The 23739-nt window shown below is 43.3% G+C and overlaps 2 protein-coding genes across 5 annotated transcripts; one reads left to right on the plus strand and one right to left on the minus strand.

The window, feature by feature from the left end:
* The first annotated feature begins 11197 nt into the window (after positions 1-11197).
* LOC141657242 (uncharacterized) lies at positions 11198-14336 on the plus strand. Of its 4 annotated transcripts, none has more exons than XM_074464399.1 (3): positions 11198-11283; positions 13069-13153; positions 13752-14336. In XM_074464399.1, the coding sequence occupies exons 2-3, from the start codon at positions 13123-13125 to the stop codon at positions 14117-14119; spliced, it is 399 nt and encodes a 132-aa protein (XP_074320500.1). In that variant the 5' UTR covers positions 11198-11283; positions 13069-13122; the 3' UTR covers positions 14120-14336. The 4 variants fall into 4 exon arrangements, with proteins under 4 accessions (XP_074320500.1, XP_074320498.1, XP_074320499.1 ...); XM_074464397.1 differs by having other exon boundaries at positions 11265-11315; XM_074464398.1 differs by having other exon boundaries at positions 11277-11361.
* A 136-nt stretch (positions 14337-14472) lies between these two features.
* LOC141657240 (cytokinin dehydrogenase 9-like) lies at positions 14473-17240 on the minus strand. The gene is made up of 5 exons (XM_074464396.1): positions 16317-17240; positions 15964-16091; positions 15624-15884; positions 14996-15258; positions 14473-14910 (listed from the first exon to the last, which is right to left on the minus strand). The coding sequence occupies exons 1-5, from the start codon at positions 17047-17049 to the stop codon at positions 14577-14579; spliced, it is 1719 nt and encodes a 572-aa protein (XP_074320497.1). The 5' UTR covers positions 17050-17240; the 3' UTR covers positions 14473-14576.
* Positions 17241-23739: the final 6499 nt, after the last annotated feature.

A 23739-nucleotide genomic window follows, 5' to 3' on the forward strand; every position in this document is an offset into this window, starting at 1 on the left:
AGCTAATTAAATTAACTATGTCAAATTACGAAGACGAGTTGAAGACACGGCAAACTAGAAATAAACGGTGAAAATTTGTAAAAGGCGAATCTCAGAAACTTGATATAAACGAATCAAGTTCCTAAAATCCGGGTTTGATTTTAATGGAGAAAACCCGCAAATATTGATTATAAGGGATTTAAACCATAAAAAATATATTAAATATAAAAAAACGTATTAGGATTATTATGTACGAAGAAAATAAGAAGAAAAACAAAAGGCAAAACAAAAGAGACGAATTAACGAAGAACAGAGGAAGAAGAAGAAGAAAAGCAGGAACTGCGGCAGCCTCAGGAAGAGGCGCAGCAGATGCTGCGTTTCTTCTTGACGTCAGCCTTCAATTAATCCGAAAAACAGTTTAATAAAGGGGTTTTTAGAAATCGGTTTTAAATATGCTTTTGACGTAAATCTTACAAGGATGGATACAAAAATAAAATATAATAAAAAGATGGGATTTACACCCTTAGACTTACATTTTTGATGAAACGAGATTAACTAAGTTAACGTTTTAGTGATTGCTCGACTCGAATGTATGTAGAAAGTGCGCTCGTAAGAGGATTTAGATTAAATTGATTGATGTGTAGTGGTCAAATTGGTCGGTCATGCAACGTGACTGGTACTCAGAATGATCTGAGCTTATGTGGTCGATTGATCAAGCACGTTGACGTCAAAAGCTTAGAGCACGGTCTTAGAATGCAAAGTGAGAAGAGAAGGGCGGACACTCGCGTGAAAAATATGTGGGACGGAGGTCCCTATTTATACTAGAAAATATGAAGAGTTATGGAATGATTCAAACTTTGGAAACAAATCACGGAAAAATTTGAAAACACGGAGAAAAGAGCTGGGGAAGAGGCGCATCAGCTGCTACGATCCTTCGAAGAGGCACAGCAGCTGCTGCGTCCTTTCCCCAGAGGTTTCCTCCAGCGGAAGGAAGATTTCCGCGTTTCTTTTATGGAATTGCAGTAGATCTCAACTTCCTTATAACTTTTTCGAGATATATTTTGCCAAAAGATATAAAATTAATTTATGGAATAAAATATATCCGGAATATTCTAGGACATTCCGACTCGGCATTTTAAATGGTTTATTAGAAAATGAAGCGGTTTTTGACTCGGACTTCAAATGAACTCTAATTACTGTCAAAACGACTGTACCGGCGTGTAGATGACGACCAAGGGGTAGACACAAGTATTTGAGCTATCACTTGACGATAAACTTACGAACTGTCATAAATCGTTCCGCATACCAAACATGCGGCCCAATCATCACCGGGTGGCTTGCGGGAGGTGCAGAAACGACGTATCTACACTTTGTTATTGCTAAGGAAGTGGGCGCCCAAAATGTATCTCAGCTGCCCACCAATTTCTTGTAAACTTTCGATTGATTAATAAAAGTTTGCGGGCTTTTATAATAATAATAATAATAATAATAATAATAATAATAATAATAATAATAATAATTGATGGGGCATATTCTGCACCGCTGACCAAGTCAACATATTGAGCAAGGTCAAAGATGTCCACAGCAAGTCAACGACTCAGACAGCCTAGCCGATGCGGCCCATCGGCCTGCCAACCTGGGTCCCGGCATGACAACCTGCTAGCCGGGACACATATCCGCGTACTCATATCCAAGACCTCTCGGCGGCGGGTCACCAGCGCCCGCCGGCCAGCCATAGGTCCCTCGGCCGAGGGGTAGATCAGTCTTTCCACCTGCTAGCCACTTGGCCACTTGGCCACTACGTGACAAAAGGTGAAGTCTATAAATACTCCTCAACCTTCATTGAGGAAAGGATCCAATCCAGAAATACATAACTTGACCTAAATACACTATTCATCTGGTATAATCTTCCTTATCTCTCTACAATATATTCCTAGCCAATTAGCATACAACTTATACATCTAAGTTTACTGACTTGGGCGTCGGAGTGAGTACGCTTGGCACAAAGCCAAGCCCTCAGTTCGTTCATTGTTGCAGGAGAGGCCGAGAGGAACGATTAAGACCAAAGGAGAATCCAACTCAAGACATCATTCAACAAGCCACGGGTGGTAACTATACTTGCTCTGGAATTATACCCGGAACAATTGGCGCCGTCTGTGGGGAAAAGGACACTAGAAGCTAGTCACATTCATTCCCAAACAAAAAAAAAAAAAAAACAACAAAAACCCACCCAAAAAGTTAAGAAGATGTCAAAAGAACAAGAGGTGTTCGTAACCGACGAGCCCCTCCACCCAGATGATACCTTCAACAATTCTGGAGTCATGCAGCCCTCCGCCGGCGGAGTAATCCAACCGGAGTTCGGGATGCCAATAACACCAGATGCGACGCTGCCCGCCAACCAAGTCACCCTCATGGGACATGTGGTCGACGTGGCATTGCTAAAGCAAATCCTGGACCTCATCGGTAGGACGTCGGCTCACACTGTCACACCGACAAGAGCGGCGGGACCCGTCCAGGAGACCAGGGCCCAGAACGTGACTCCAAGAGACTTGAACGGAGCACTGGAAGAGGTTGGCCCTGTTGAAACACCGGAGGAGCCCAGAATGCTAGTGATGGACATAAGTCCCGACCGCACTCGCGGGGGGACAGCGTCACCGCAGCAGCCACGAGGCCCACTCCGGAGGAATGAAAGAAGTCCGACCCATCAGAGTCGGAGAAGAAGAAGCCCGACTCGCCAGAGTCAGGGAAGAAGTCCCTCCCGCTACGAGGAGAGGAGTCGGGCTAGGAATGCGAGGAGCCGATCGCCACGTGTCGTCCGGCATGTGATCAGACAGCCCCTCAGCGCCTACGTCCTAGAAGTCCAGGTGCCAACTAAGCTCAAGTTGCCACCCATATCATACAAAGGGGAGGGTGATCCAGTAACGCCGAGGCTTTCGAGTCTCATATGTCGATATGGAGCACCCGATGAAGTATGGTGCCGAGTTTTCCCAACAACACCGCATGGGATGGCTCAAAGTTGGTACAAGGGGCTCCCCATCGGTGTACTACTATGCCGACCTAAGGGACGCCTTTCTAGCCCAGTACTCTTGCAACAAGAGAAGGGCCGTGGAGACATCGGACCTCCTAACTATCAAACAGGAAGGGGGCGAGTCTCTACGAAGCTACATGAAGAGGTTCGACGGAAAGGTCCAACAGATTCGGAGATTAATCCCGGCGGCGGCCTTCGCGGCGATGAAAGGCCTCCCAAGGGGAGATTTGAAAAATGAGCTCATCAAGTGCGGAGGCTTGGGCTTGGATGCCGCCAGGAAGAAGGCTGACCAAGCCATCAAGGTAGAAGACTATCACAAGACGTGGCTAGGCCCGAGCGAGGCCGAGCACTCAGAAAAGAAGAGCCGCTAGGAGGACAACCCGCATGAAAGACGCCGTGACAACAACGGGTCACGGTCCGAAGAAAGACGCCGTGACAATAATAGGTCACGGCCTGACAAATCTGCCAGGAAACAGGACTCGGCGGGCGCGGTGGAGTTCGGGAACGTACCACCGAGGCGGTATAACGATAAAACCCCTCTCGTCGTATCGCCCGCCGAAGTCTTCGCCCGAGCAAAAGCGAGGGCCGAAGTGGGAGAGACCCCAAAACCAAAAAGTGACGGTGATACGAGCCAGTACTGGGAGTACCACGGCCACACCGGCCATCTAACCAACGACTGCCGGCATCTGAAGAATGCCATTGAAGAGCTGATCCGGAAGGGGAGCCTCGGCAAGTACGTTGCCAAAAGCCAAAAGACCGACGCCGGCAGTTCAGAAAAGAAATCCGTCTTCGAACGGATAGGAGTGATCCACGTTGTCATCGGGGGCCACGAGAACGGAGGGTCCGCTCATGGGTACAAACGACACCTGAACGAGCTCTATCAGGCCATCAACTTTGTGCCCAACACAGCCACCCCCTCTTCCAACATCCCCGACATAACTATCGGAAGAAAGGACTACGAAGGAGTCATCGCTCCTCACAGCGACCCACTTGTAGTCAATTTGGACATATCCAACCACCTGGTCAAAAGGTGCCTGATTGACACAAAGCGCATACACGAATATCATGTTCGTGGAGTGCTTCCTCGGCCTCGGCCGAAGGTCAAGGACTTAAGCCCCACCACCAACCCGCTATACGATTTCTGGGGGGCCGGACCGTACCACCGGGATCAATCGGACTCCGTAACGTTCGGCGAAAGGAATGCGGCCAAGAATGTCCTAGCCGAGTTCGTGGTCATCGACGGCTCATCCGCCTACAACGTTCTCATAGGCCGTGTCACTCTGAGCGAGGCCGACGCAGTGATGTCCATCCGGGCCCTAACATTGATGTACGTCTCGGACCTGGGGGAAGCGCATAAGCTCGTCTCCAAAGACGAGAATGACGAGGTGGTGAACGCCCGGATAGCTGCCGAGGGATGCAACATGCAATCCCTTAAGGTGGCAAAGAAATCGGAGAAAGGGAAAGGTCTATCCTTACAACAGAGAGCGACCTCATGGATGTAACTAGCGGCTAATCGGGAGGTACGCCTTCAACGGGCCATTAGGACGCCGGACATCTCGGGAATACTCCATGTAACGCCGGAGGTGTCCAAAACAAATTCACCCCGACGCGTGTTTTTACCTAAATGAAAAATCATCCAAGTCTTCCATCGAATGTACGCTCTTCCCATAGTCACTAGGAAGGAGCGACGCCGCTCACACTTTGTCATACCGACAAGAGCGGCGCCTTTACTAGGAAGGAGCAGACGCATCGTCATACCGACAAGAGCGGCGGCCTTTACTAGGAAGGAGCAGAATTCATACCGACAAGAGCGGCGGCCTTTACTAGGAAGGAGCGACGCCGTCTCACACTGTGTCATACCGACAAGAGCGGCGCCTTTTACTAGGAAGGAGCGGACGCGGCCACACTTTGACAAGAGCGGCGACCTTTATTAGGAAGGAGCGACGCCGGCTCACACTTCATATCGACAAGAGCGGCAGCCCCTATCAAGAAAACGACGCCGACTCACACTTTGTCATATCGACAAGAGCGGCGATCTCCTTCAAGAAATTTTAGACGCCACGGCGATTACCCCAAGAGGTGTGACGCCGTCGCAGATCACTCAAAGTAGTAGACGTCACGGGAGTCTCCTTCAAGAAACAGCACCGTCGCATCCTCCAAGTAGTAGACGCCACGGCGGTTACCCCAAGAGGTGTGACGCCGTCGCAGTCACTCCAAGTAGTAGACGTCACGGAGTCTCCTTCAAGAAACAGCACCGTCGCAGCACTCCAAGTAGTAGACGCCACGGCGATTACCCCAAGAGGTGTGACGCCGTCGCAAGTAGACGTCACGGAGTCTCCTTCAAGAAACAGCACCGTCGCCGATCCAAGTAGTAGACGCCACGACAGGTCACCCCAAGAGGTGTGACGCCGTCGCATCCTCCAAGTAGTAGACGCCACGGGAGTCTCCTTCAAGAAACAGGCACCGTCGCAGCCACTCCAAGTAGTAGACGCCACGGCGGAGGTGTGACGCCGTCGCAATCCTCCAAGTAGTAGACGCCACGGGAGTCTCCTTCAAGAAACAGCACCGTCGCAATCCTCCAAGTAGTAGACGCCACGGCAGCTACCCCAAGAGGTGTGACGCCGTCGCAATCTCCAAGTAGTAGACGTCACGGAAGACTCCTTCAAGAAACAGCACCGTCGCAGCTCCTCCAAGTAGTAGACGCCACGGCGAAAAGAGGTGTGACGCCGTCAAGTAGTAGACGTCACGGGAGTCTCCTTCAAGAAACAGCACCGTCGCGATCACTCCAAGTAGTAGACGCCACGGCGAGCCACCCCAAGAGGTGTGACGCCGTCGCAGATACTCCAAGTAGTAGACGCCACGGAAGTCTCCTTCAAGAAACGGGCACCGTCGCAGTCACTCCAAGTAATAGACGCCACGGCAGACGACGTCTCACACCGTATACCGACAAGAGCGGCATGCACCCTAAGGAAGCGACATCAACTGCGACGGTTATAACCAATAAAACTCGCCGAAACGATCAAGATGCCTTGGAAGCGTTAACACAATTGAGACACGCACTCACTTAGACCAAGCCGGCGCCGAGGCGGGAACATAAGAGATACTCAATTAATAACGGAAGGAGACAACCCGGACAAAGACGGAGACGCTAAAAGGACAAATCGAAGCTCGAATACTAGCGCAAGGGAAAGAAGTGAAGTAAAAACGAACTCTTATTAAATATATTCAACGAATCACAAGAAATTACAAGGATGAGCCAAAAGACAAAAGTTACGAGATGCTATCTCCCTATGTCCGTTTGTTGCTCGCCATCGGCGGCGGCGGCACTTTCTTCGATGGGTACCCCAAAGCTCCCTTAAGACCTCGGCTTCAAGCGGCCTCGGCTTTAGCCTCGGCGGCCTCGGCCGCCTTTGCCCGCTTGGCTTCCTCCTGGGCCTCCTTAGCCTTCTCGGCCAGGCGCCTTTTTCGGCCGCCGCCTCCTTCTCCGCCTTCGCCCTCACCGCCTCTTTAGCCTTCTCCGCCACGGCTTGCTCCTTGGCTTCGAGCTTGTCATCAAGCGACTTGTCATAGCTGTCCCACGGGAAGGAACCATCAAGAGGGAAGAGCTCCTCAATCACCTCCCTAGCAGACTCCTTCGGCTAAATCCCTAATTCAACACATGTTAGGGAGCATGACGGTTTGGAGCATCTCAATGTCCTTCTCCTTTTGCCTAATGACGGCATCTCGATCCGAACCACCTCCGCCTTTGGGCCTTAAACAGGTCCCCGGATTCATTCCTCTGCTGGAGGTAGAGGTCGGCGTGCCCCCGAACAAGTGTACACTTCCCCGAAAATTATGCCGCGACCTCGGCCTTGGCTCTCTCGGCGAGGACCTCCTTTTCAACGTCCCGCCTAAGTTTTCTTTCACCAAGAGCGCCCTCTCGATCCCCCGAGCCTCTGCTCGTTGAGAAGATCCTGCTTTGCCTTCACGGCCACCTTCTTAATGGCATTAAGCTCAAAAGCGGATTGAGCCAAGGCCTTCTCCTGCTCTACGATACGAGCACCGGTAAGACCGTTCCACCTCGCCAGCTCCTTGATAAGCTCCGTGCCTTCATCTATGAGCCGAGAAGGAAACCTTCAGGATGAGGAAACAGTGGTGACATTTTGATCACCGGCCTGTAGGGCGGGAGAGGGAAACCTTCTGGGATGAAGGGACAGTGGTGACATTTTGATCACCGGCCTGCGGATGGGGGAGGAGAACCTTCTGGGATGGAGAGTTCACGGTGACGTGTTGATCACCAGCCCGCACAGAACTCCCCTCCACTTGCTCGCCCAATTGGCGGCGGACGATTGCGGCCGATCTACAAAATTTAAAGCAAGCATAAGTATCGACATACGCAGACATGCCGAAGAGCCTAACACGAGCGGCGCCTAAGGAACCGGCTAAATCGAAGCCACGAAAGAACAATACCGTGCTTGGCCTTCTTGGCCGAAACGCGCGTCTCCTCGTCGGCCAGCGAGAATCAACGGTCGCGCTATAGGCCGTCGCTTTCTTTTTACGGACAAGGGGCGAGCCCTCCTCTTCGTCGGAGTCATCCCCGTTGGAGATACAAATGATCTCCACCGTCTCCTTCTGAACAAGGGGGATGGAAGGCGGAGCCGGTGTCGACGCCACCACCGCCGAGGACTTCGTTTTGCGCGTATGGCGCGGCACGTTACTAACAACCTTCGCCTGGGTCTCCACCGCACTCAAGCTTTTCACCGCCGCTCTATGAGATCGGTCGGCGACCTCCCCGCGGTCATTGGGGAGAGCTTTGGGATGTAGGTTAGCAACGGTTTTATCTTTGTTCGATCCCATTCTCCGGAGGATATCCTCGAATAGTCCGGTCCAAAATGGTCTGCGAAGGAAACGAAGCAAGAGTTAAGTAGAAGAAATAAATCAAAGTTCAAAGACACAACGAGAACGGTGATGGGCCTCACACCGACCCCACTCACCCTGCGCTAGGGCCGGTATGAGGCCGACATGGCAAAGCGGCTCATCCTGAAGAATGATCTGCGTTGGAGGAATCCATCTTTTCGGCAGCCCACCCTTGTCTACCTCAAAAAGCCGCATTGCCAGCCTCTCGTCCTCCGAGAGAAGAACCCTGCCAGCGTCCATTTTGAGTTTCTTCCGGGAGACCCATCTATCATGCTCCGCCTTAGTCTCACACCGCAAGTTAACTTGATCTTTGAAAAGAGCAGGCGACGGGATAGTCATCCGGCACCTTAACGTACACCCACCGACCCCGCCAGCCCTTGCAAGAGGAAAGTTTGTCGAGAGACATAACCCTTCTCCGTGTGCACACTGAACCACCCGGCGCGGCCAGAGAATGACGGCTGGAGATAATGAAGTCGGCGAAATAAGTTCACCGTTGGGGCCTCCCCCTTGAAGAGACAAAGCCAGACAAACCCGATTATGGTCCTCATAGCCAACGGGTGCAGTTGGGCAACGGCAACGTTCATGGCCTTGAGGATGGCCACAACATACCCGTTCACGAAACCGGAGCCCAAACTCCAAATGTCGCATATATACGCCGGTGTGGCCGGTGGAGGGCAACAGACAAACCCTCCTCCTCGGATAACGATTTCGTAGCCCTCACCGAAGAAGAAATGTTTCTCGAAGAATATCTCACCGGAACAACGGGCTAACTTATGGGTCCAAGTACAGTCAAGACGGACTTTACAAGCGAGGCCGTGATCCATAACGTACTTCCTCACGTTATTAGGACGAGCCTCCTCGATCATCACCAAAATCGTCCGCGTCATCATCGACATCGAATCATCCTCCCATTCCTCCGTAATCCGAGGATCGACTTCGGGAGAAGGAGACCTAGGGCCCGGCTTACTAGGCCCGTCGGCGAAGACATGTTTACAATGAACTTACAAAATTAAAAATTGGAAAGTTTGTTTGTTTACCTTGAAGAAAACGCTCGCCGGAGTAACAACTCTGGAAATTAGAAGACAAAGAAACCCTTGGAAGTTTAGAGAGAAGGAAATTTTGGAGAATGAAATTGGTGGCCAATTTTTCGGAGCAATTGCCCTATTTATAGGGAAAAGCCCATGAAGCAGACCAATCAAAAACGACCCATGAAGCGTCAACCAATCAATAAAAGCGTGCGGACACGTGTCGGACATGCAACCACGGGATGTCAATCGTTGCAACGATTATGTCAATCAATGCAACAGTGACCAAACGTCTTCAACACGCCTATTCAAATCTCTCCGCCTATTCACCTTCCTCAACAAATTCCCACGCACCTTTTCTCCGCCCGGCCACATGATCAACCAAGCTAGACACCGCCGGGGGGCAATCAAAATAACCGCGATCTCAACCCCGGTCTCGGCCGGCGTCCCTTTCTTTTCCACATCGGATGCCCAATACACATCCATGTGGAGGGGGATATGGTACGGCCTAAGAAAGACTAGGCGAGCGGAAGAAGCCGCAGAAGAAGCCGATGCGGGAAATTTTCTACAAACTACTTGCGCGAGAATATACGCTCGTACGTACATCGAAGCCCATACCACGACATAGACTATCTTTGCCGGGGCAAATTGATGGGGCATATTCTGCACCGCCGACCAAGTCAACATATTGAGCAAGGTCAAAGATGTCCACAAAGAAGTCAACGACTCGAGATACATGGCCGATGCGGCCCATCGGCCTGCCAACCTGGGTCCCGGCATGACAACCTGCTAGCCGGGACACATATCCGCGTACTCATATCCAAGACCCCTCGGCGGCGGGTCACCGGCGCCGCCGGCCAAATTTCCCTCGGCCGAGGGGTAGATCGATCTTTCCACCGCTAGCCACTTGGCCACTTGGCCACTACGTGACAAAAGGTGAAGTCTATAAATACTCCTCAACCTTCATTGAGGAAAGGATCCAATCCAGAAATACATAACTTGACCTAAATACACTATTCATCTGGTATAATCTTCCTTATCTCTCTACAATATATTCCTAGCCAATTAGCATACAGCTTATACATCTAAGTTTACTGACTTGGGCGTCGGAGTGAGTACGCTTGGCACAAAGCCAAGCCCTCAGTTCGTTCATTGTTGCAGGAGAGGCCGAGAGGAACGATTAAGACCAAAGGAGAATCCAACTCAAGACATCATTCAACAAGCCACGGGTGGTAACTATACTTGCTCTGGAATTATACCCGGAACAATAATAATAATAATAATAATAATAATAATAATAACAAGAACAAGAACAAGAACAAGAACAATAATAACAATAACAATAACAATACTAATAACAAATAACAATAAAAATAAAAATAAAAATAACAATAATAATAATAATAATATTTAAGTTAAATTAATTTAAGTTAATTTAAATTTGGATCGTGTAAGTTTAGTTCAGATCCTATAAGTTCAGTTCAGATCTATACGTTCAGTTCAGTTCATATCCAATAAGTTCAGTTCAGATCCTATAGGTTCAGTTCAGTTCCTATAAGTTTAGTTCAGATCATATAAATTCAGTTCAGTTCAATTCAGATCTTATAAATCAATTCAGATCCATTTCAATAAAAGAGAACAAGGCTTAAAAAAAAACATAATTGCTAAATCCAACACGTCATTTTACTCAATCCTACACATTTTGCCTAATATTTCCACCACTACCCTTAAAAAAAAAAAAAAAAAAAAAACTTCCCAAACCCGGCATCCAATTCGACAGCCCCAATCACCCTTCCAAAAACACCAATCACCCTCCACCGTCACCGGGCGCCTGCCCTCGGCCGACCTCCTATTCCTTCGCCCCATCCCAGCCCCGCCGTCGATCTAACACCTTCGTTGCGGTTAAATGTGGATCGAATGATGATTGCGGCTATGGTGGGGAGAAGGTGGCCGGTGTGGGTATGGTTGCGAGGAGGAATGATCGGCGCGGGAATAGGGGTGGTCGATGGTGACGGAGGTGGGGGAGGGGTTGTTGGTTGTTAGGGTTACGTAAGGTTCTTTCTCCTCTGGTTTTTGATTTTTCCCTTTGGGTGAGTGTGAGAAATGAGGGTGAAATGAGAGGGGTAAACTCGGAATAAGACTGAAAAATGTGCAGGATTTAGTAAACTTGTGTGCGGAATTTAGCAAGTCCCAAAAAAAAAAAGTGACAATGATAGGAGAAAATGGTAAGGACAGATGTCGAAAAACCCACGTTGTGTCTTCAACACGTCATACAGAAAGTACGCAGAAAAGGCGGTAAACGCAAAATATATTTTCCAAATTGTCACCATCGCTACAACGCTCACAGACTCACAGGTACGTTACGCACTTTCTGCTCTCGCCTCTCGGTAATTTCTCTCGCTCTTCTTTTCCGCCATTTTCACAGAAATTAAGGTGACCTTACAGCAGTTTTTTCAGTGTCATGATGCTCTTATTTTGACGCTTGAATCTACTCACCTAATTAGGTTTCTGTTCAATTTGTGTTTGCTGTGATTTTGTAGCATTTAAATATAAATTCATGTTTATGTTTGTGTAATGTTGATTTTTGCAATTTGTGTTTGCTGTGATTTTGTAGCATTTAAATATAAATTCATGTTTATGTTTGTGTAATGTTGATTTTTGCAATTTGTGTTTGCTGTGATTTTGTAGCATTTCGATTACGATTCATGTTGAATTATTTATTGTGGAAATTGCATGGATGTATCAATTTTATCAATTTGGAGCGGTTTAACTTGTTTGTGGAATTTTAGGGGTTAGATTATTGTTCAATTCGCTTTTCGCTGTAATTTTGTGGTGTTTGGAGAGGAGAGAATTGAGCGTTTGTTATGCCTGGTGAATTAGGGTTTAGTCGATGAACCGAGAAAATGTAATACTCTGTTTTAGCTGTTTACGCCGTGATGCGATTGTGACGATTTTGAGTTTGGAGTAGCTGCAATGGGAAGGGGCTAGATATTGCATTATTTGTGTTTCTTATAGTTTGAGAGAATTGAAGGCCTGGGATACCCAATTGACAAATACTGAGTACATGTTTGGTAGGTGAATTAGGTTTTAGCTGCTGCTGTCACTCGAAAATTGGAAGTATTGCAGTAGTTAAAAAAGATTTTGATGGTTTTTACGCTGCTTGTTCAATTGTCTTGCTGTTTGACTTTTAGTAGGACTAAAGTGTTCTTGTACTATGCTGGGTCAGGGTTTCCGGATTCCCTCAAATTGTAGGCTTGTTGCTAATGATGAACCGATTCCTAAGTATTTTGTATTGGTGCTATGACTCATTGTAGAAGGGAGACGTTAAGGTGTTACCGTGTGACCGAGAGGTCACGGGTTCAAGTCCTTGGAGTGGCCTCTTGCTAAAATGGCAAGGGAAGGCTTGCCCCTATTAGACCCTTATGGTGGGACTGCCTTGCGGGGACGCCATTGTGCACCGGGCGGCCCTTTTCTAGGACTCATTGTGATTTTTGGTTTAAGATATCCCGATTACAAAATATGCTATATGTGTATTATAATTTGTTAAATTAGGCAATCATGTGCAAGCTTGCCATACCATATCATGTTGTTTACCTCTGCTCTTATTTTTTGGCAATTAGAGAACTTCAGAATGATTTTAAGTATCGAGATCAAGTGGAAGTCTGAACTCATGTTTTGTTGGATATTTGGAGAAAAATAATGTTAGGGGTAGTTGATTTTGGGGTAATTTGACTGAACTCTTGTTCTTTATCTCGTCTGTTTTAAATAGTTACCTCCCTGCCTTGTCATAATGTATCCGGAAATTATATATATCTGGCAGTTTTTAAGATTGATGTTTTCTTTAATTGTGCTCGACTATCTTAACAAAAAAAATCACCTTGATGTTGGTTGAGGACCTAATTTAGCTAGCATCTTTCATGGTTGGACCGCCTGATTATTTGTCAATGGATGAGTCTGCAAATTTGCATATTTAAAATAGCATCTGAATGGTGCATTTTTGTAATAATAGTTCCAACTTCCATCCATAGGTGTTCTCATAAAGTTGTTGCTGAGTTCGTTCTATACTTTTTATTGCTAGCCGTTTTTTGTGTTGGTCTGTTTTGTTTTGTGTTGGAGTAATATATGTGGAAGTTGGTGCAGGAAACAAGTTGAACGACTAGATTACATTACCACTCGTGTTTTTTTAGATCCATCATGGATGGTCATGGAGCTGCATTGAAAACTGGTACAAATTTCTATTTCAAGTTGAGCAACATATGTATCCTGCGTTGGCTATAGTAGAAAAGTGTATTGTGCTAGTTCTTCTGAATGTGGTATGCCCTCTTTTCGTGGGGTGAGGGTGAGGGAAGTTGTTATATTACCTATCTACCTCATAGCTACTGTTTATCCAGTAAATCACGACTAACGTAGCTCTGATACTTAAGCAAGTTATCTTTTCTACTGCACTTGACAAGCCTAACAACACAGTTTTCCTAGATTACAGTGTTAGATTTGCAAGTTCCGTTATTGGCATTTCTTGTCATGGCAGATTGTTTTGTAGGGCATATGTTCATCTCGCACACTCAATTAGTCAATTGATTCAAAGCCTCATCATGTCACTTACTCTTGTAATATGTGTTCTGGTGACTTGTGATTATTTTGCATGGTGATCAATGGCCAATGAACTTGTTTTTCTTATGAACGTTATTATCTTCCTCCTTGGGGACCTAGTACAATGAGGCTACGAAACTTTGCATTTCTTTTGCTTTGTCAATTGTTTATATCGATGCTGCTAAAACCTCCCCACGCATGTAATTGGTATTTATGTAGCTTTTAATATTCAGATACATATGAAAAGGGCAAGCCTGGAAAGGATGTTAATAATGTTCCTGAGGACAGAGTTTGTACAGAAGACACTAAACATTATTTCATAAATGATCGCAAATATGGGAAAGATGGTGAACATAAGAAAGTATCTCAGCATATTGAGCCGCCATCTGGGGAGGTTAACATGGAAGCTATTGTTGATCCTGATGATGTAATACGAGCTGGAGGATTTGGTGCCAGAGATGGCTTAAGTAGTGTCCTTCCAATGGCAAGTGACTCAACTGACTTCGAGTCGTCCTTGCTTGATATGCGTGACTATGAAGAGCCCGAGGGTGAGAGACGACGACCAGGTCTAGGCTGGAGCAAAGATAAGGAGTCAGAGTGAAGTAAATGTCTCAGAGAATGTTTTACTTTAATAGTCAGAAACGTTTACGTCTTGAAGGTACGCTTGTAACGCTTGTGATGTGATCAGCTGTTTTAGTATTGTGTGTAATATAAATGTGGTTCAACTGCTAGAAGGAAGGATACCTGTGAATTCGTTTCCTGGCCAATCTATGAATCCTTTTCAGTTTAATCTACATTTCAGTGTTCTTTTTTGGAAACAGTTGCAGATTTCCCCACTTCTAATTTAAATTCCAAGTTTATACATATGGATTTCTAGCTTAGTTTTTCCTCAAGTGTGGCTAGCCCAAGATTATCTTTCACAAAATCGCGTTATGTTTCTCCTTCTTTATAAAACCGGCTGATGTTTTGGCGCTGAAAATGCAAGAGTTGTTTACTTACTGTGTTTAGCATTGATGCTCTCTCTTTCTGGTTATCAAGACCACCTATATCTGAATCAGCTACTTGGATAACCATGCTGTGGCTCTACCTCTGTGGAAGATTTTTTGCCCTGGTGCAAGAATCGCTAGGGGGTCATAAGCTTTTTTTCTCTGTACAAAAGCATCCCATTTAGAGCCATAATGAGCTCGCCATTCGTTTTGATCGTCATAATGTGGCAGATATTGCTTCACCCCAAGTTTGGCAATGTTACAGAAATTTATAATCCTTTTATTCTTGGCTAAAATATCTTCAAGCTTACTTGAGCTAGTTGAGGATGGCATTACAGAAGTCAGAAGTGCTACAGGATAAACTACATCTCCCTCTGGAGTCACCAGAGAAGTTTTATCATTCCACCTGTGTGGCACAGAGAAGATCCTCAATTATTATATTTACGCATCTCTACACTTAATAAATATGAACTATTAGATGATTCTGTTACCTTGACTGATTGACTGGGTAAATGAGGATAGGACCGGTGCTCGTGTCTGTGAGGATACGGCCAAAAACTTCTTTCCCGAAGATGTGTATATTTTTCTTGGGTACAAGAAGATTTAACCAGGGATGAGGTACATCCCATAATCCTTTCTCCCGCAGCTTTATTTCAGACAAGTGTACCCGATTCAGGAAGTCCACATAAGATACTTCAGACTGGAATATTGTTTGCGAAATAAAGTTCAACTTAGACAATATGTACTCCATTTGCTGTATATGAAACACACAACTGGTTAGTTCTGAATATGTATGATCTGCATGTTACTTTTGATGGTTTGGGATGAGAGTAATTATTAGGGTAGTAATAGAGCTTAAAATGAGAAGAAATAGGAGAGATTGTTGGTAGTGGAGGGTGGAAAGAGGAGGTAGGAGGAACTATTACCCTCACATGGGGGTAATGCATTACTTAGGCGGGAGGTTGGTAACTATTCCCCACCTAAAGGGATGAATATTGCCCCCATTTCCACATTACCACCTTCCACCATCGCCACTCTCCATTTTCTACTTCATTTGAGCCCATTTGCTCCCCTAATAGTTACTCCCATCCCAAGAGATCCCTGGTCTAAGATGCTAACCTGGTTCATAACGTTCATATCCTCAGGATTGAAGTACATCGCCACTTCCAAGCAGTAGAGAATTTTCCCTTCAGATTTGAACTGACTAGCCTGAAGTGGATCCTTGGGACTGAAAGTAGATCTCCAGCTATCAACCAGGCCTGTTCTATTTATTATGACAAATCCTTCAATATAATCAAAGGAATATTCTAATGATATAAGCTGTTCTTGATCTTTCGTAAATGTGTGGAAATCTGAGTAGAGGACTCTCGTCCATTTGACCTGTGAAAAATTGGCATCCAGATTACCAGAGTGCGTTTATGGTTCATTATTGCTCAAAATAAACTTACGTGGTACATACCCTTTTGGGAGCTGGCTCAAGAGCTATCCTAGCTCTAGTAATGATGCCAAACTGTCCTAGTCCTCCAAGGACACCATAAAAAAGGTCAGAATTCTGTTTTTCTGAACACTGTACTATGTCACCCTTTCCTGCACCCATGAAAGCAATGATTCATTTATTTTGAATTTCTCACATTTAATGTCATTTTTATATCGTGTTCAGCTTATTATGAATTATTTGTAGTCTTTTTGCGAACTACTAAGTTGTTTTGCTATAAGTTTGCATGAGGTGTGATTTATTCTATTTTTTGATTGTCTACTGTGCATTTGCTTCTGTGTCTGTCTGGGTATTAGAGGAATGAGTTGAGTGCTTACCAGTTACGATTTCCAGCTGATAGACATTATTTATTTGAGGTCCATGCTTGAATGCCTGTCCACTAATCCCAGCATTTGATAGGGTGCCCCCCACAGTCAAATGAAGGTAATCAGTCCATGATTTAGGTGCTAAGCCGTGTTTCAGAGTCTCATGCAAGATATTTATCCACAGTTCACCCCCTGAAACATCAACATAGGGCAGTTCCCCTGTGTGAACATGCATTTTTGGCTCTTTTAGTGATTCCATAGTGATGACTATGCCACCTTGATTTTGTGACTGGCCTTGAAGTGAATGACCATGGCCTCTTGCCGTAATAGTGAGGGCAGAGTTAGAATCCATGCCATAAATGTGTTTGATTGTAGTAGATATGTCGGTGACTATTTTTGGTGATAATATTGCTATAGGAAGGAAATGGTACCTCTTGCCAAAGTCACTTGCTACGTAACTGGTGTTGTCGAAATCGAAATGGCCATGAATACTTAGTTTCATGAGGGATGATGTTATGTCAGGTGAATTCGAGGTTTTCAGAGATGGGGTGGCATGTGGAAGATAAGAACATTGGTTGATGTTGCCTGCTGAATTTAGCAAGAGAACGAAGAATACTCTGAATACAACCTTTTCATTTTGTCTAATGTGTTTACATGATCCCATTGTTTCTTGATGTATGTTGTAACTTACACGGCAAAAGAGAAGTGGGAGGGTAGATGATGACAAGGTTAAAAGTGAATACATTTTTGTTCTGAGAAGAGCAGAATTTAAAGAGGAGGGTAGCTGAAGTCAAATATGGTCACAAGTGTTAAGTGGTGGAGACGTCATTAGGGATTTAGAAATAAATTATTCATGCAAGCTATCATTTTCGACTTGGGTGGGGGCTCGTTTTGCTGGGTTGTTTATAGAGTGGCTACAATCAATCTCTCCCTTCTTCTTTCCCTTTTTAAGTTTGTGTAGATTTACCACATTTATGTCTCTTTTTTGTGTGGGAACCACGCATGTCTTAGGATTTAGAAGTCTTCTTGTATTGACTTCGTAGTTGCTGTTTCTGGTGGCCTTAAAGAGTGACCTGATTTTAACATGAAAGCTGTGTGCATGCCTTATCTTGCTATTTTAGAAAACAAAAATAATTTATTAGAGATAATGGTATAATCAACTGATAAATGTTGGTTTGTCATGACATGAAAGTGGGTTAAATAAAGCTTGTAAGTGAAGCATTTCTCCATGTGGGTTTGTTTTAGCACACTAATTGTAGGGATGAAGATTTTCCATGATGCTTATGAGAGAAGGTAAATAGTATCCCGGCTTAGTGTCAAACCATTGTTTCCATTGTTTGAATAGAAGGATTAGGAAGGAAAGGGAAGGGAGGGATTTGGAGGGGGGGCAATTTCCATTATTTGGATATCGAAATGGGGATAGAGTGATTTGGAGGGGAGGGAAAATGGATCCCTTTATTGCCCTCTTCCAAGGCAAAATATTTCCCCTCCAACGTAGGAAAGATTTGGAGGTAAAACTCCCATCCACCATTCCATCCTCCCTTTTTTGGTATCCAAACAAGGCGTTGGGCTGTATATGTTCTTTTGAATTAGTTTGATGGACGACCTTTAGCCTGTGAGGTCATTAGAGTTTTGGCTCCAAAATTATGATAGTGTATGTGCATAATTGGGTGATTATATTTTTAGATTTTCCAACTCAGACTTTTGGTAAACAAGTAGGATGGTGTATATTTATAGCCTGTTGTTATTCTTTCATTGGACTCCTATGCTGGCTATGTAAATAATTCTTCAAAACTAAGATTATATAAAATCTGGGATGTGAATGGTTGTTCTCCAAACATAAAAACAAATGATGACTTGGTGTATTATATTCTACCCGATGGTGAGAAATCGAGAATGGGTATTTCCTCAAATTCAAATTATCGTTTCTTCTTGCCTCAAATTCATTTATTTAAAAGATAGCTCAACTTTGTAAACAATTTTACAAAATGACTCTTGTGATTTGTACAAATCTTGCACCTATGAATGTGATTTGCCTCCCAAGATCTTTCGCTCGTTCTGTTTCCTTCTTTTAATTTGATTTTGTTTAGAGTTTGTTTTAGTGCCTTTCATGGGAAATTGAAGGATGAAAATGATTCCACATCCACATAACCTGAGCCTTTCCCCACCCATATCATATGCCCCTCATCTCTTAGAAACTTTTGAGTAATATCAATTGGAGATCCCTTGAATGAGACGCTGAGGAAAAACAATTATGGTATAGTCAGTAGACAAATTGTCTAATAGCGACATATAACTGATGATTGTAATGGTGATTTAAGAAAGGGATAAAATTTTTGTTTCGGTTGTCATACAAAGTGTAGAAAAGACTTTCTTTTGTTTGGTTAGCCCGTAATAGAGGTATTGAAAAAAGATGAAGCATATTAAAAAGGAAGTCAAGTCTTTTATCGAGAGTGTTTTATGTTCGTATTTCAAAAAAGATGAAGAGAATTAAAAGCAAGTTGAGTCTTTTATCGAGTGTGTTTTATGTTATCTACCCATAAATCCTATTCAACGTTTAAAATCAAACATGGAAATGTGAGCCCTTTTCGTTGGTTTTTTTTCCTCATAAATTCTATCAAATGCCACGAAATAAATTTTCTAGCTTAACAAAGCAAAGTGATTTTTTCTCTACATCTTTTATGTTAGAACACATTGGATTGATGATGTCAAGTCACTTTGTTATTTGATTGTTTGCTCTTAGTTGAAATAATTAGTGAATGAAGCAATCAAATGGATTTTCAACAATGATTCAAGATGATCAAGCTAATCAAGGAAGTCAAGACAATGATATTTTCCAAGCCTTAGTCGACATATGTAAGAGTAAGTGTAACATTCTCATTTAAGTCAAGTAATGGCAAAACCATGCAACGGTACGCTGTACTGTGGTTTCTGGTACTATCATACGGAGGGGGAATTTCGACCAAATGTTTTTAAGTGTCAAAACTTTGCAAACTTTAAACCTTAAACATTTGAATTTTCAAAAGCTTGAAAATAATCTGAAATTTTGGAGTCACAAGCCCACTTGTCTAAGCCTCTAGATTTGTGCAAACACCTTTTACTAAAATGGCAAAAAGGACTTGTCAAACTTCTAAAGTAAGAAAAACTTTTTGCCATTTTGGTAAATTGTCACATGTTGAGTGTAGAAGCTTAAGTTTTCTGATTTCTTAAGCCCCAAGCCTATAAGTCTAACACTTACCATCACTCAAAGCTATCATTTTAATATTGGATTTAATTTTTCAAAGTGTACTTACCTAAGACTAAATCCACTATAAATAGATTGTCTTAATCACATTTATTTCTTAAGACTTCCAAAGCATTTATTGTAAAAACCTTGCAAATCATTTGTGCATTCAAAGCTTTGTTCTTAAAGGATTTGCAAAACGTTTTTCTGATTTTAAGTCTTCAAAATTGTTTTCGAAAAAGCTGTAAAACCTCCAAGTATCAGTTCGCTGTACTGTGACATGATGAGTTTGTTCCATGATTCTCGTGTTAGATCTTCATTGTAATCTCCATGTTCATTTAAGTGAACTCTTGAGATTCAAGATTCTGTAACACCTTGAGATAGAACCCATAAACTCTTGAAGCGGAGTAGCTTTAAGTTTGAGTGCAACCGGAGTAGGTTGGCGAGTTATTTTCATTGTAAGGGGTTTAGTAAGTTTGAGTAAATTTCTAACAAGCAATAAAATAACGGTTGGACGTAGGCCTCGGAGTAGAGGCTGAACCAATTTTTAAAATGTCGTTTGTTTGTTCATTTACTTTTACGTTCTTCCACTTTGCTATTTCTCGCATGTACCTAATCAAGTTTTGTGTCACAGTCACCTATACTATGACATAGAACTGCTGTACCTTCTTGTGAACTTACATTCAATTAAATTTCTCAAGTCTCGTACTTCTTTATTCTTAACTTAAAGTAGTTAATTAACTAAGCTAAGGATAAAATTTTTAAAAGGTACACCTAATTCACCCCCTCCCCCTCTTAGGTGTTAATCGTTCTTAACTCTTCAATTGGTATCAGAGCCTCGTGCTCTTGATATTGGTTAAGTCCAAAGAGTTGATCCTATAGTTATGGACGATTCAAAACACACTAAGTATCCCATTTTCAAGGGAGAAAACTATGCCTGATGGAAACATCGCATGGAGCACTATGTCAAAAGTGCGAACTATGAATGTTGGTTAATCATTCAAAAGGGTCCCCTCAAAATCGAAGTGACTAATGCTGATGGCACTAGCTCCTTGAAAAGTGAGGATAAGTATGTTGAGGCCGACTATAAGAAAATCGAGAAAAACTCTAAGGCCATGTCCATTCTTCAATATGGGATTGGTGACCAAGAGATTAATCGTATATCTGGATGTGCTTCGGCCAAAGAGATTTGGGACACCCTAAACCTTGTTTATGAGGGAACGTCACAAGTCAAGAAAATACCGTATTGATCTTCTCATACAACAATATGAGATGTTCAATATGGAACGAGATGAGTCAATTAATAGTTTGTCTTCACGTTTTTCTAGTATTGTCAATGACCTTAAGAGTTTAGGTAGGAGTTTTCAATCCGAGGATTTAGTCCGTAAAATCCTTCGTAGCCTAACTGAAAAATGGCAACCGAAGGTTACGGCTATTGAGGAAGCTAAGGACCTTTCATTGCTCACCATTGATTAACTTATGGGCTCACTTATGGCTCATGAGTTAACTCTCATGAAGCGTTCTAGTGAAAGCTCTAAAGGGAAAGGACTCGCTCTTAATGCTCTCTCAAGTGGTGATGAGGAGGATGAAGATGATGAGTTTGCAATGTTCACTAAAAACATTGTTGGCATGATCAATGGTCGAAACTCTCAAAGGTATAGCAACAACTCTAGTAAACGCCGTTTTCCTAAGAAAAGATCTAACTCCACTATTGGTTGCTTTAAATGTGGTGACAAAGGTCACCAAATCAAGGAATGCCCAAAGTGGAACGATATCAAATCTAAGGAAAAACGTGACTTTGCAAAACGTGATTACAAAAACAAAGTAATGACTGCTATTTGGGGCATGTCTGATTCTGAAGAGGACGATGTCCTTGAGGATGAATTGGATGCCAAACTTAGCATCTCGTCTAGTTCCTCAAAAAATGCTTCCAAATCATCAAAGAAAGAAGACATCAAGTGTCTTATGGCTCACTCCGCGGATTCAGACTCTGATTCAGACCATGAGGTAATTAAGCTCAAGAAAAAGGTTCGATCTTTCTTTAAAGACAAAGTTTGTCTCCTCATAGATCAATTCATAGATAAATGTCGTGTCCAAACTAATAAGTTGGAAGTTATGCAAATCGAAATTGAGGACATAGCTGAGGAAAATGTAGTTCTAAAAGAAAGTCTAAATGAGAATGATCAACCTAGTACCATGTTGAGTCTTGAAAAAGAAATAAAAAAGCTTCGAAAACAAAATTTGTTTTTAGCCAACAAAGTCGATGAAACCAAAGGTAAACAGATCCCTGCACTGTTGCATCCAGATTCTAAAGGAAATGTGTCATCACTAACACAAGAACGTGACCAACTTTTGATTGACTTAGCTACTCGTAACAACGAAAAGGATGATCTTGTTAAGATTGCTGAAATGTTAAATGATGAGTCTAGTCATGTCAAAAGTGCCTTAGAACGAGCTCAAAAATTAAATGATGACCTTCTTGCTCAAATTGAGATGTTAAAAAGAGCTGAACAGACTCATGCCACCGAGGTCTCTACTGTGGCATCTGATTCAAGAAAAGAAATAGATACTCTCACGAAATTAGTGTCTTCCTTAACTAAGGAACGTGACACTCTTCTAGCTGACCTCAAATTATGTCAAAGGGATAATAAACAATTGGAACAAATTGGGATGTTACTTAGTGACGAAGCAAGACTTGCAAAACAAGCTTTCGACAATTTAGGTAAATTGAATCTTAATCATCTTGCTAAAATCGAAACATTGACTAAAGAGCTAGATGAGGCTAAGATGTTCTACTTAAAATGGGAAGGAAGTCAGAATGTTTTGGAGTTTCTCTTGAAACAATCACAAGAATATGAAAAATTTGCAAAGAATGTTGGACTTGGTTTCAAATGCAACAAAGAGCACACACTTGTTTGCACTCGAAACCAGGATCCAAGTCAAACTGACTTCCGAAGAAGGAAGTATGTTGGTCTTCCTGAGTACATCATTTGTAACTATTGTGGCAAAACAGGTCATGAGTTTAATGGTTGTGACAAAAGAGTCCGTGACATAGAAAGAAACACTAAAAATGCTAAACAAGTGTGGATAAAGAAAGAGGAAGTCAAAAAGGTCGTTGTCAAGAAGGAGCCCAAACTTGTTTGGGTTCCTAAACTAAATGTTTGATTTCTTATAGGCATTAGTGAGGGGCAGCAGCAATTGGTACTTAGATAGTGGATGCTCTCGTCACATGACGGGAGATGAAAACCAATTCCTCTCGCTAGAAGCCTACGATGGTGGCATGGTGACTTTTGGCGACAACAAGAAAGGTGAAATCATTGGTATTGGAAAAGTTGGTAAGTCAAAGTCATTATGCGTGGACAAAGTGTTGCTTGTCAAAAGTTTGAAACACAATCTCTTGAGCATTTCACAACTATGTGATCGAGGTAATATTGTTGACAATTGGTTTCCCTTGTGACGGGTTACCATTTGTGGCGGATATTTTGTGAGATAAAATGGTAACAAAATGGGTTAGTGGAGAAAGGGGACCACATGAATAGTGTTGCAGAGAGAGAAAAAGTGGGTACATTGTGAGATAAAGTGGTATCCGTCACAAGCTTGTGACGGATATGTCATGTCTTCAATGAGAATTTGTGTATTGTTGAATTTCTTGCTAGTGAATGTAGAATTATCAATGAAAGAACTAGAGAACTCATTCTTGAAGGTAAACGTGTCAAAGATGTCTACATGACTAACTTATTTTCATTGTCGGGTCAATCACTATCATGCATGAGTGTTCAAAAGAACGACCCTTGGCTTTGGCACAAACGACTTGGTCATGTAAATGCTAAGACACTTAACACCCTCAAGAGACTTGATTTAGTTGACGGCATTCCTAACATTAAGTTTGAATTTAAATCACTTTGCGATGATTGTGTTAAAGGAAAACAAGTTAAGTGCTCTTTTAAATCCAAAAAGGTTGTTAGCACTTCCTTACCTCTTGAACTCATTCATATTGACTTATGCGGACCCATGCGAGTTGTGAGTAGAGGTGGAAGTCGTTTTATTTGTGTCATTGTAGATGACTTCACAAGATTTGTTTGGCTTCTCTTCTTAAGTTCTAAGGATCAAACATTTGATGAGTTTTTAATTTGGGTAAAAAAGGCTTAAAACAAATTTGGTTATAAACTTGTCTCATTGAGATCCGACCATGGAACCGAGTTTGAGAACTCG

Source organism: Silene latifolia, chromosome 5 (genome assembly GCF_048544455.1).
Source record: "Silene latifolia isolate original U9 population chromosome 5, ASM4854445v1, whole genome shotgun sequence".
In the NCBI taxonomy this organism is placed as follows: domain Eukaryota; kingdom Viridiplantae; phylum Streptophyta; class Magnoliopsida; order Caryophyllales; family Caryophyllaceae; genus Silene; species Silene latifolia.